This window comes from Gigantopelta aegis, chromosome 6, assembly GCF_016097555.1.
Source record: "Gigantopelta aegis isolate Gae_Host chromosome 6, Gae_host_genome, whole genome shotgun sequence".
Classification (NCBI taxonomy): domain Eukaryota; kingdom Metazoa; phylum Mollusca; class Gastropoda; order Neomphalida; family Peltospiridae; genus Gigantopelta; species Gigantopelta aegis.
In genome coordinates, this window is record NC_054704.1 from 68,415,157 (window position 1) to 68,428,751 (window position 13,595).

A 13,595-nucleotide genomic window follows, 5' to 3' on the forward strand; every position below is an offset into this window, starting at 1 on the left:
TACACCACAAATTGAAATTTTGAGTAAAAGTCAGTATCTATCTGATTTTAGTATTTTTGCACAGTTCTTTACACTGTTTTTATTTAAATCTTGAATTTTTATATTGATGTTGATTATTACCTTATTTGTTTGCATTACCATAGTTTGACACCCAATAGTCGATGTATTTTTCATTCATTCATTGTTATACCAGATGTGGAGTACAGGCTGGGCTGAAATTTAATAGCCCAATTCCATCTTGTAGTAACAACAATCTGATTAAAATTAGCTCTACTGGTCTCACCAACCGTCCAGGTGACATTTCATCTATAAATAACAATTTAAATATCGACTAATTACATTTCGCCTTTTATAGCGTTATTCAGGAGCATACAAATTCTAAAAATATCGGGCGGGATTATTTATGCAATAGGCAAACTTGTTGGTCTATTTCAACATTGAAAAGACAGAGGTAAAAGTGCAGTAATAAATTCTAGATTGTATACTAGTATAAACAGATTTTATGGCTATACCATCACTGGGGTTTTTTTCGTCTTGAAACGAATTTTATGTAAAATTTTATATTGAAATTAGTTTCTGGCATACTCCGTAATTCACCCGAATCATTTCGTATACCCTCGGCATAATCCCAAATGTTTTCAAATTATTTTCAAATCACTGGCATGATTTTGCAAGTAAGGTTTTGATTGGTCGAATGAAAGGTCAACTGGACATGAGCTCCAATGGGCTGCTGTTAGATCCTCATGTAATAGTGGAGCTAATTTTAATTAGGTTGTAGTAACAATATCCTGTAATGGTAACATCTTGCAATAACAACATCTTGTAATACCTTGTGACTATAATACTTGCTGCGGTAATGTGGTAATAATCCTGTAACACTGTTTTTCAGCAGGTGCACTATAACTACACTAACCTGTAATCTTTCTTCAACTTATTTTCATGTAGTTTATATCTAATTAAGGTTCAAGCACGCTGTCCTGGGAACACACCTCAGCTATCTGGGCTCTGTCCAGGACAGTGGGTTAGTTTTTAGAGGTTAGTGAGAGAGAAAATGATGTAGTGATCTTACACCTTCCCATTTAGCCGTTAAAGTTCACTGGGTGGGAGCCGGTACCGGGCTGCGAACTCTGTACCTACCAGCCTTATGTCCGATGGCTTAAGCACGACACCACCAAGGCCCGGTAACCTGTAATCCAATAAAATAATATTTCAACATCTGATTCAGATTATTATGGAGATAATTGGTGTGTTTTTGGGCAAAACAAGCTACCTTAATTATTAACTAAGAAATCGTTATGTGAAATGCCCCGTATTAGTTGTACTGGTTGATTAATCAGATTAATAATTGAGCTGAATTATTGCAAAAAATATTGATCTGACATTCATCATCAATCAATATTTGGTGATCTGACCTGTGACATGAGCTGAACAGACCTGTGACATGAGTGCAGGTATTCAGGTACACAGACATAATGATATGTACCGTTAGAAATATTTTCTCTTATCTTATGTGGTATTTGACTCACAGTGTGGTATTGCATTTTAGTTAAGACCCTGGTATCTGTCTAAAATATATTTAGTAGGACATAACAGTGCGAGAATTGTTGACTGGAAATTTAGCATGTTAAAATGTTACTTGCTTTTTGTTTACCTGTCCCACCCATCCACCTTTACCCCCCCCCCCCACAACCCCCCTCCCCCCTCCAGCAAAAATTACAAAACATACCACAGCCGTTGATATATCAGTTGTGGTGCACTGGCTGGAACAAGAAATTAATAGCCCATTGGGCCCACCGATGGGGATGGATCCCACACTGACTGTGCATCGAGCAAGCGCTGTACTACTGGGCTACATCCCACCCCTCAAACAAGTATCAGACACCAAAACAGAAAATAATTACATGCTAATAATGTTATTATTTTCAAGTAGACCCTCAAACAAGAATCAGACACCAAAACAGAAAATAATTACATGCTAATAATGTTATTATTTTCAAGTAGACCCTCAAACAAGTATCAGACACCAAAACAGAAAATAATTACATGCTAATAATGTTATTATTTTCAAGTAGACCCTCAAACAAGAATCAGACACCAAAACAGAAAATAATTACATGCTAATAATGTTATTATTTTCAAGTAGACCCTCAAACAAGTATCAGACACCAAAACAGAAAATAATTACATGCTAATAATGTTATTATTTTCAAGTAGACCCTCAAACAAGTATCAGACACCAAAACAGAAAATAATTACATGCTAATAATGTTATTATTTTCAAGTAGACCCTCAAACAAGAATCAGACACCAAAACAGAAAATAATTACATGCTAATAATGTTATTATTTTCAAGTAGACCCTCAAACAAGTATCAGACACCAAAACAGAAAATAATTACATGCTAATAATGTTATTATTTTCAAGTAGACCCTCAAACAAGAATCAGACACCAAAACAGAAAATAATTACATGCTAATAATGTTATTATTTTCAAGTAGACCCTCAAACAAGTATCAGACACCAAAACAGCTAATAATTACATGCTAATAATGTTATTATTTTCAAGTAGACCCTCAAACAAGTATCAGACACCAAAACAGAAAATAATTACATGCTAATAATGTTATTATTTTCAAGTAGACCCTCAAACAAGAATCAGACACCAAAACAGAAAATAATTACATGCTAATAATGTTATTATTTTCAAGTAGACCCTCAAACAAGTATCAGACACCAAAACAGAAAATAATTACATGCTAATAATGTTATTATTTTCAAGTAGACCCTCAAACAAGAATCAGACACCAAAACAGAAAATAATTACATGCTAATAATGTTATTATTTTCAAGTAGACCCTCAAACAAGTATCAGACACCAAAACAGAAAATAATTACATGCTAATAATGTTATTATTTTCAAGTAGACCCTCAAACAAGTATCAGACACCAAAACAGAAAATAATTACATGCTAATAATGTTATTATTTTCAAGTAGACCCTCAAACAAGTATCAGACACCAAAACAGAAAATAATTACATGCTAATAATGTTATTATTTTCAAGTAGACCCTCAAACAAGTATCAGACACCAAAACAGAAAATAATTACATGCTAATAATGTTATTATTTTCAAGTAGACCCTCAAACAAGTATCAGACACCAAAACAGAAAAGATTTACATGCTAATAATTACATGCTAATAATGTTATTATTTTCAAGTAGACCCTCAAACAAGTATCAGACACCAAAACAGAAAATAATTACATGCTAATAATGTTATTATTTTCAAGTAGACCCTCAAACAAGTATCAGACACCAAAACAGAAAATAATTTGTTCTGCTGTAATAACACATCAGCATTAACTACAATCATACAACCACACTCTTAATTTGTTCTGCTGTAATAACACATCAGCATTAACTACAATCATACAACCACACTCTTAATTTGTTCTGCTGTAATAACACATCAGCATTAACTACAATCATACAACCACACTCTTAATTTGTTCTGCTGTAATAACACATCAGCATTAACTACAATCATACAACCACACTCTTAATTTGTTCTGCTGTAATAACACATCAGCATTAACTACAATCATACAACCACACTCTTAATTTGTTCTGCTGTAATAACACATCAGCATTAACTACAATCGGACAACCACACTCTTAATTTGTTCTGCTGTAATAACACATCAGCATTAACTACAATCATACAACCACACACATAATTTGTTCTGCTGTAATAACACATCAGCATTAACTACAATCATACAACCACACACTTAATTTGTTCTGCTGTAATAACACATCAGCATTAACTACAATCATATTTGTTCAACCACACTCTTACAAATTTGTTCTGCTGTAATAACACATCAGCATTAACTACAATCATACAACCACACACTTAATTTGTTCTGCTGTAATAACACATCAGCATTAACTACAATCATACAACCACACACATAATTTGTTCTGCTGTAATAACACATCAGCATTAACTACAATCATACAACCAGACTCTTAATTTGTTCTGCTGTAATAACACATCAGCATTAACTACAATCATACAACCACACTCTTAATTTGTTCTGCTGTAATAACACATCAGCATTAACTACAATCATACAACCACACACATAATTTGTTCTGCTATAATAACACATCAGCATTAACTACAATCATACAACCACACTCTTAATTTGTTCTGCTGTAATAACACATCAGCATTAACTACAATCATACAACCACACTCTTAATTTGTTCTGCTGTAATAACACATCAGCATTAACTACAATCATACAACCACACACTTAATTTGTTCTGCTGTAATAACACATCAGCATTAACTACAATCATACAACCACACACATAATTTGTTCTGCTGTAATAACACATCAGCATTAACTACAATCATACAACCAGACTCTTAATTTGTTCTGCTGTAATAACACATCAGCATTAACTACAATCATACAACCACACTCTTAATTTGTTCTGCTGTAATAACACATCAGCATTAACTACAATCATACAACCACACACATAATTTGTTCTGCTATAATAACACATCAGCATTAACTACAATCATACAACCACACTCTTAATTTGTTCTGCTGTAATAACACATCAGCATTAACTACAATCATACAACCACACTCTTAATTTGTTCTGCTGTAATAACACATCAGCATTAACTACAATCATACAACCACACACATAATTTGTTCTGCTGTAATAACACATCAGCATTAACTACAATCATACAACCACACTCTTAATTTGTTCTGCTGTAATAACACATCAGCATTAACTACAATCATACAACCACACTCTTAATTTGTTCTGCTGTAATAACACATCAGCATTAACTACAATCATACAACCACACTCTTAATTTGTTCTGCTGTAATAACACATCAGCATTAACTACAATCGGACAACCACACACATAATTTGTTCTGCTATAATAACACATCAGCATTAACTACAATCATACAACCACACTCTTAATTTGTTCTGCTGTAATAACACATCAGCATTAACTACAATCATACAACCACACTCTTAATTTGTTCTGCTGTAATAACACATCAGCATTAACTACAATCGGACAACCACACACATAATTTGTTCTGCTATAATAACACATCAGCATTAACTACAATCATACAACCACACTCTTAATTTGTTCTGCTGTAATAACACATCAGCATTAACTACAATCATACAACCACACTCTTAATTTGTTCTGCTGTAATAACACATCAGCATTAACTACAATCATACAACCACACACATAATTTGTTCTGCTGTAATAACACATCAGCATTAACTACAATCATACAACCACACTCTTAATTTGTTCTGCTGTAATAACACATCAGCATTAACTACAATCATACAACCACACTCTTAATTTGTTCTGCTGTAATAACACATCAACATTAACTACAATCATACAACCACACTCTTAATTTGTTCTGCTGTAATAACACATCAACATTAACTACAATCATACAACCACACTCTTAATTTGTTCTGCTGTAATAACACATCAGCATTAACTACAATCATACAACCACACACTTAATTTGTTCTGCTGTAATAACACATCAACATTAGGCCACTTAAAAATATAAATGTTGACCTGCATGACCATTTGTTTTTAAATAATGTGTTTTCAAGCTGATTTGTTAATATTATAATAACACAACAGCAACATTACCTACATGTACAACCATACAAACACATGGTTTTCCCAGTAAAATACAGTGGATCCTGTCATATTCGGGTTGTTGGCTTGTACCAGAGGCTTGGCAACAATGCAGAAGTATTAAATCACTGGTGTCAACAGGTGAGTTAGAAACACACCCTTGTTTGATGCACTGATGGATATAGGGTTAATTTTAGACACTTAGTAAATAGGTGATGTCAAGTTACCAGCATTGCATGAACATGTATGAATTAGTCACTGTAAACTGTAAATAGGTTTGTGTAGTAGACATGATAAAACATTGCAATAATGTGTTAATGGGCCTATATGTTTGTCTACCTTTAAAAAAAAAAAAAAATGGCGATGGGCTCATGAGGTTAGGCCAAAAAAAAAAATGTGTGTTTCAGGTTTCATCTCTGGAAAAAATAGGGTAGGTAGGTAGGACCTTTTTTTTTTCTTTTTTTTAAACTGAAGTGTTACGAACCAAGTTTGCAGACTGCAAAAATCGCGGTAGATGTTGGGTTTTTTTGTTGTAAAATTGGGGTCGGTCGGGAAACCGGAAACACACAAAAAAATGTTTACGCCTTATAACAATGCAATAAAGCCTATATGTTTGTCTGTCTTTTAAAAAAAAAAAATGGTGATGGGCTCATGAGGTTATTCCTCATTCCAGCCAGTGCTCAACAACTGGTGTTACAAAGGCTATGGTATGTACTATCCTGTGTGTGGGATGGTGCATATAAAAGATATCTTGCTGCTAATTGAGGAGTAGCTCGTAGAGACTGGAAGATCTTGACTTTCTCCCCTTAATTACCACATGCTTAATATTTTTCACACCTTAATTATTTTATAAACATAAGTTATTAAAATGTTAAGGCTAAAGTTAAAACACTGCAGAAATTCAGGCAAATAATGCTTTAATTTATAATGTTATAGAAGATTTGTTTAGAAATATTATTAGTGTTTCTGGATGTCGATTTACTTCACAACACCCTGTAAAGTTATTTTTCTGTTTGTATTGTTAAACCTCCTATAGGTAGTTCTATAGAAGGTAGCATAGCTAATTGTGTTTCTATTGGTTTACACCTGAGTGCTGATGTCTCTACAACTGGTTTCATACTATACTTGGAATGACTCATGCATCAGGAATGTACTGTTAAATAAGAAATAAAACATAAAGTCGTATGTTTAATAACAGAGATTCAAATATATGGATTCCCTTCTATTATTAAAGAGAAGTGAAATACCACTGTAATGGGTGCCACTTTTTATTGACATCTCTCATTTGGTGAGTAATATATTATTTGTGTACAAAATGCTAAATTATTCAACGGAGCATGCAATATTATTATTACTGACTTGTACAATGGCCTTTTCAGCAATATTTTCTATTATATACTTCATTAAAGTCATATGTTTACAAACATTCTCGTTTGGATTATGTGAGGCCTTTTTAAGGGGCTATCAGATAAATTACTTGGCACTCAGCACAAAGTGGAAAGGAATGCTCAGCATATTAGTTTTTCTTAAAAAAAATGAGTGAAAAATCAAAATTAGACATTTGACAAGATTGTTGATAATATTCAGTGAGATCAAAGATAACAAATCTTGTAATTCCCTATTCCACAGTATGTTAAAAAGGGATAACTGTATTACTTGTGAATAAAATATGTAGGCATTTGCAATTCCTATTAAAAATAGGTGTACATAATTTTTTTTTTAATTGGCTATTTCCATTAAAGAGACATTCCTGAGTTTAATGCTTTTTTAAAGATGTTGTCGACAAACATAGACTTTTTAACGATTGTAATTACATATCAAATATATTTTTCTGCATAAAATATTAGTGGCTGTATATTAAACATGTTTCTCGTCGTTCTACTATTTGTACTAGGTTCAGTTTCATTTTATATCCTGAAATATACGTTTTCGTACGTACGAAATTATTTGAAGACAAAAATATATTTAATATGTAAGTTTAATAGTAGAAATATTTTATTTTTCGGAAACATCTTACAATGCAGCAAACTCAGGAATGTCCCTTTAATATTTGCCACTGGCATATTGACATTTTGTACATAGGACTGATCTCACTGGGTCATACATTTTCTCTTATAATTACTGAGTCATATTGGACTGATCTCACCGGGTCATACATTCTTTCTTATAATTACTGAGTCATATTGGACTGATCTCACTGGGTCATAAAGTCACACTAGGTCATACTGGACTGGTCTTTTGGGGTCATGCAATTTCATTGGATCATATTGTACTGGTCTCACTGGGTCATACAGGACCAGCCTTACTGTGTCGTACAGGACCAGTCTCATTGAGTCATACAGGACCAGTCTCAGTGAATCATACAGGACCAGTTTCACTGGGTCATTCAGGGCTAGTCTCTGGGTCATATACATGTAGGGTCAATTTCACTTGGTCGTACAGGACCAGTGTCTCAGATTCATACAGGAGCAGTCTCACTGGGTTATATAGGACCAGTCTCACTGGGTTATACAGGACCAGTCTCACTGGGTTATGCAGGACCAGTCTCACTGGGTTATGCAGGACCAGTCTCACAGGACCTTTTATGTTAAATTCCTATTTCACAATGGGTATATCAAGGTCTGTAGGCTGTCTTGGGGAATTCAAAGGTCTATGTGCAAGCTGAATAAGGGAAAGGTCTATAGGCTATTTTTGAGAAAAGCTTATGAAATGCCTTTAGGAATAGAAGAAGGCTTTGTCATGGTAGTAAGATTTTAGCACATTGTATAGATTAAATGTTGCAATTATAATCATACGCTACACTTATTTATAGCTTTTTTTTTATTAAAGAGTGTGTTGGGTGTGGTTAATAAAAATAGCATCCCTTTCTTTTCTACCATTAGAGCCCACATCCTCGTTTTGCAGTGATAACTTTGCTTCTGAACACCTTGGTTACCTGTGTTGTCAATCACCGAGATGAGCCTACGTGGGCGACTCCTTTATGTAGTTCTACGTTTATTGTATTTACGCATTACGTGGTGGAAATACCATAGATAGTGAAAATGGCTGGCTTGGGAGGGGAGGTCATGCCAGGTCAGTCTGACAATCACCAGTTGCAGGTCTCAAGAGGTTCAGGTAGTCCAGGATTAATACTTATAAATATCACTTGTGGTTGACACTCTCACACTCACACATTCCTCGCCTGTTCATTCTCACGTTGAGGCAGTAGGTAAAGTGTATAATATAATACTAAACTCATTTAATATCACCTGTCTTGTGAGTCGGTAGGTAAAGTGTATTATAATATAAACTCATTTAATATCACCTCTCTTGTGAGTCGGTAGGTAAAGTGTATAATAATATTAAACTCATTTAATATCACTTGTCTTGTGAGTCAGTAGGTAATGTGTGTACATTTGCTAAGCTCATATATTTATCACTGTTTACCTGTCATGCTGTCATCAAAATACAAAATGTTTCAGCTATGAATATGGTTTTGTCTTGTCAGTTGTATGCGAAAATGAGATCATTCTAAGATACATGTATGTTTGACATTTCATGGTTAATGATATGGGTGTTGTGTTGTTTGGTGGGGTTTTTAAGGGAGGGGGTGTTGGTCTTTTAAATCATATATATATATATATATATACATAAAGTAAGATATAGGAGCATATATACCAATCTATATTACTGAACTGATTAAAGGTATGTGGTCTTGTGCTTGACAGTTTATCAGACTGATGACATATTGTAGTGTTGTATGGTTGAACTGATGGAGGGTGCGTCTTGTCCTCCAGTTTATCAGTGTCATATTTTAGCATTCTATTGTTGAAATAATGGAGGGTGTGTGCTGTCCTGCAGTTTATCATGTTTCATCTATATTGTTGTATTATAGTATTGTATTTAACTGACGAAAGGTATCAGTTGTCGTGTAGTTTATCATGTATGATCTGTAACGTTGGATTATAATTTTGTTTTGTTTAACTAATGGAGGGTGTGTGTTGTACTGGAATTTATTATGTCTGATATGTAATGGTATATTGTATGGAAAATATGTTCTGTGCTGTGTTGGCAGTTTATCATCACTGGGGCCTAATTCATTAAACTCTCGCAGCGTTGCGATCTCGCAGTGCAATGCTCAAAGACTTACAAAGAGGATGCTTTGTTGTCTAACAGAGCCTAAGAGACCTTTGTGAATTAGGCTCCTGATCTGTTATGACATATTCTAATAGTATGTCATGTTGTAATAGTTTATTATGAACTGGTGGAAGGTATGTGTTGCCCTGCAGTTTATTACTGCTGAACTGTAATATTGCATTGTTGACCTGATAAGAAGGTTTGTGGTCAAAGGTGACAGATATACCATATACATGTAAGTCAATGTAGTGGTTTTATACCTGCCAAAATAACTGTGCATTTGCTCTTTATTTTTGGAATTTATGCAGACCTATCGCCACTTGATTACCGTATATCTTTGCCTATAAGTCAAATTTTTTCATAAAAATATTATATTAATATTTATTGGTAATTTTTTATGGGTGAACTTATAAATGGGTCAGTAAAAAAAGTTTTCAGGTTTTCAAATTAGGGATTCAGGCAGGGTTGACTTACAATCAAAATATACAGTAGTTGTTGTCTGTTAGCATGAGGGGTAATAATAATAAAAAAAGCAAATTATACTTGTACAACCAATATATTTCTTATTAATTTAATAATAAATATCCTGTTGTAGCTAGATCATCAAAATGTTGAATATTTGAATTTGATCATCTAGTTATTTGTTTGACGTTTGAGAAGCATATTTCACTGGCTGCGGAATATCGAAGAATGTTTTCTGTGTTTGCATTGCCCTGCTGGGTGAATTGAGATGAAAATGACTGTCAATACATTTGAACAACATTGAGGTCAGCCATGTTTGTCTTGTGTGATCTGTCTGCATTGTTTTCTTGTTAAGTCGTTCTTTTGTAAGACAGACCCTGGTATCACCAAGCAACCACTCAAAACTTACATATACGTACTGTCAGTCTTTTTCTGACGTTATATTTACATGCATAAGTAAATCTGAAAAGAAAGAAAAAGGAATATATTTAATGATATCTCAGCATATTTTAAGCTATTTATTTTATTTGGTGTGTAATGCTGTGTTTGGCTGTCATTGAAAACTGATACGTCTGAGTTGTCCACTCTTTAAGCACAGCTTGTAAGCGTTCATGTGCACTTGTAAGGAGGTAGGTTTCAGTTCCGTAAAAATAGAATTGTCCATTATGTAATAATTGCATTGGGGATGAGTTTCATTGCATATTTATTTGTATATTCTTTAAGAATTAAAGGTACCGGCCTCGGTGGCGTCATGGTTAGGCCATCGGTCTACAGGCTGGTAGGTACTGGGTTCAGATCCCAGTCGAGGCATGGGATTTTTAATCCATATACCGACTTCAAACCCTGAGTGAGTGCTCCGCAAGGCTCAATGGATAGGTGTAAACCACTTGCACTGACCAGTGATCCATAACAGGTTCAACAAAGGCCATGGTTGTGCTATCCTGCCTGTGAGAAGCGCAAATAAAAGATCCCTTGCTGCTAATAGGAAAGAGTAGCCCATGTAGTGGCGACAGCGGGTTTCCTCTCAAAATCTGTGTGGTCCTTAACCATATGTCTGACGTCATATAACTGTAAATAAAATGTGTTGAGTACGTCGTTAAATGAAACATTTCTTTCTTTGTAAGGAGGTACACATGTAGGTTTCGGTTCCATCAAAATAGAATTGTCCATTATGTAATAATTGCATTGGGGATGAGTTTCATTGCATATTTATTTGTATATTCTTTAAGAATTAAAAGATCATTACTAACTACCATTTTTCTGTGAGTATAAACCAAAAAGTTTTTTAAAAAATGGAAAAAAGAACAGGTATCTTAAATAAAATGTCAGCTGCCAAAATATTCTTAAAATCATCTGTTATAGAAGCTATAATGATCCAAATGAAATTAGGACCTTTTTGTGTAAAACTCTCAGAGTGAAGAGGTGCTACTTATACATGCATTTTTATGTAAATATAAGTAAACAAAACCTATAACATTTTCTATGTATCATATAATTATTACATGCAGCCTTGATATAGAGGACACATCAGGCCTAGTGCTTATAAAACGTTTAGAGTCTGGACTTAAGACTCTTAATAGTCTGAGACAGTAATGTCATCACAACGCCATACAAATTGTATGTGTGTGACATCATTAGAAATTGAGTCTGGATTCTATAAAATTTTATAAGCACGGGCCCTGGTTCCATATCACTGCGTATAAAAATGACTCTCATGTTTGATGATGGTATTTTTGTTTTGCAGGTAGCAATCACTGTGTACTGGATCGGAAAAGCTGTGAAGACCTTCTACACCGGACCACAGTTAGACTTGAGTGCATTTGCGCCGCTTGTCCACCTCCACTCCAAAGACATCATATCTGATGAACACATCCTGCGCAACTCTTCGTCGTGGGACAACACCGAATCTCAGGCCTTGTATGGCTCTCAGGGCGGCAGCAGCAGCAACAACAGGGAGGTGAGAAACTCTCAGGGCAGACCCCAGTGGGACAGTTCCTATGAGTCGTACGCGTCATTTGAAAAGGGATCCCAGGACAGCTTAGATGATCAGGAACTTGAGGAGACCATGCCTGGAGTTCGGCGATACGGCAGTGCCTCGACACTGAACAAGAACGGAGGGGATGGGTACGGACATGGACACCACAGAGATTACGAGTCTCTGTACCCGAACGATGACCGCAACGACAGCATGTACCGGAGCAGTCCGGACCTGTCATCACAAGGATCATACCACCACCACCGGTCCTCGTCCACGGACAGTCTGGATGGATCATACACCGGTGGACACTCCCGGCAGTCGTCGGGCAGTGCAGACGGATATCCGACGCGCAACATACAGACGAGACGGACCAGCACATCGGCCGCTGATCCTCTCCAGTTTGTGAAGGCAAAGACAGCGGTGGAGCTGGCCAAACAGGCTGAGGAGCAGATCAAGATGGCGAAGGAGGTAAAGAGATCAGAGAGGAAGGTTATCAATGATGAGGATGACTGGCTGTCGGTAAGTAGAGACCAGCAAAAAGATTTTTTTTTTTTTTTTTAATGTTTCGGGCACTACCAGACAATTCGCTGGTTGCTACATTTATTTTTCAATATTCTACATATTTACAATAAACCAGGTTCTCCTGGAATGTTACAAATATATTTACATTAAAAGTGTTTATTGGGGGGGGAGGGGGGGTTTAGTTCATTAATGTTTGGGGTTTTTTGTGGTTCATTAATGTTTTTTGATTGCAGTAAAAATTTAATAACATATTTTGTTTTTGTTATGATATTTATTTTGGTTTTATTTAGAGATAATGGATACAGCATCTGTTTTTATTAAGGACCAAGAACCAAGATGTAGGTCTGTAGTAGAGTACTCACCCGAGGTGCAGTGGGTTATAGGATAGATTACCCTTAGTGGGGGGTGGGGGGGGGGGGGTGGGGGTGGGGGGTGTTTCTGTTCTAACCATTTCTCCATGACTGGTACATTAAAGACACCCATATTGTTGTAATTATATGGAGCCAGATGTACCTCTATGGTAGAATGCATCAAGTCTGAGGTGCAGTGGGCCATAGGATCGATTACCATCAGTGGACTCTGGGGTTTTTTCTTGTCTTAACCAGTTTTCCATGACGGATACATTAAAGGATGTGGTATGTACTGCCATGTCTAAGGAAAAGTGTATATAAAAGATCCTTTGCTGGGTTTTTTTAGTATTTGGTGACAGCAGGTTTTTTATTTCTCTTTCTGTCAACGTGACCATGTGTTGAAATAGTCATTTGTTAGACAAGATATTCCTTTCATGTAGGA

General features: G+C 35.3%; 1 protein-coding gene across 4 annotated transcripts in view; it reads left to right on the plus strand.

Moving 5' to 3' along the window:
- Positions 1-13,595, plus strand: part of LOC121374175 (LIM and calponin homology domains-containing protein 1-like) — a 190,846-nt gene that overhangs the window by 126,693 nt on the left and 50,558 nt on the right. For all 4 annotated transcript variants that reach the window (XM_041501150.1, XM_041501148.1, XM_041501152.1 and 1 more), the window contains exon 6: positions 12,048-12,800. In XM_041501150.1, the coding sequence (XP_041357084.1) occupies positions 12,048-12,800 (753 nt within the window). The remainder of the gene's footprint in view (positions 1-12,047; positions 12,801-13,595) is intronic.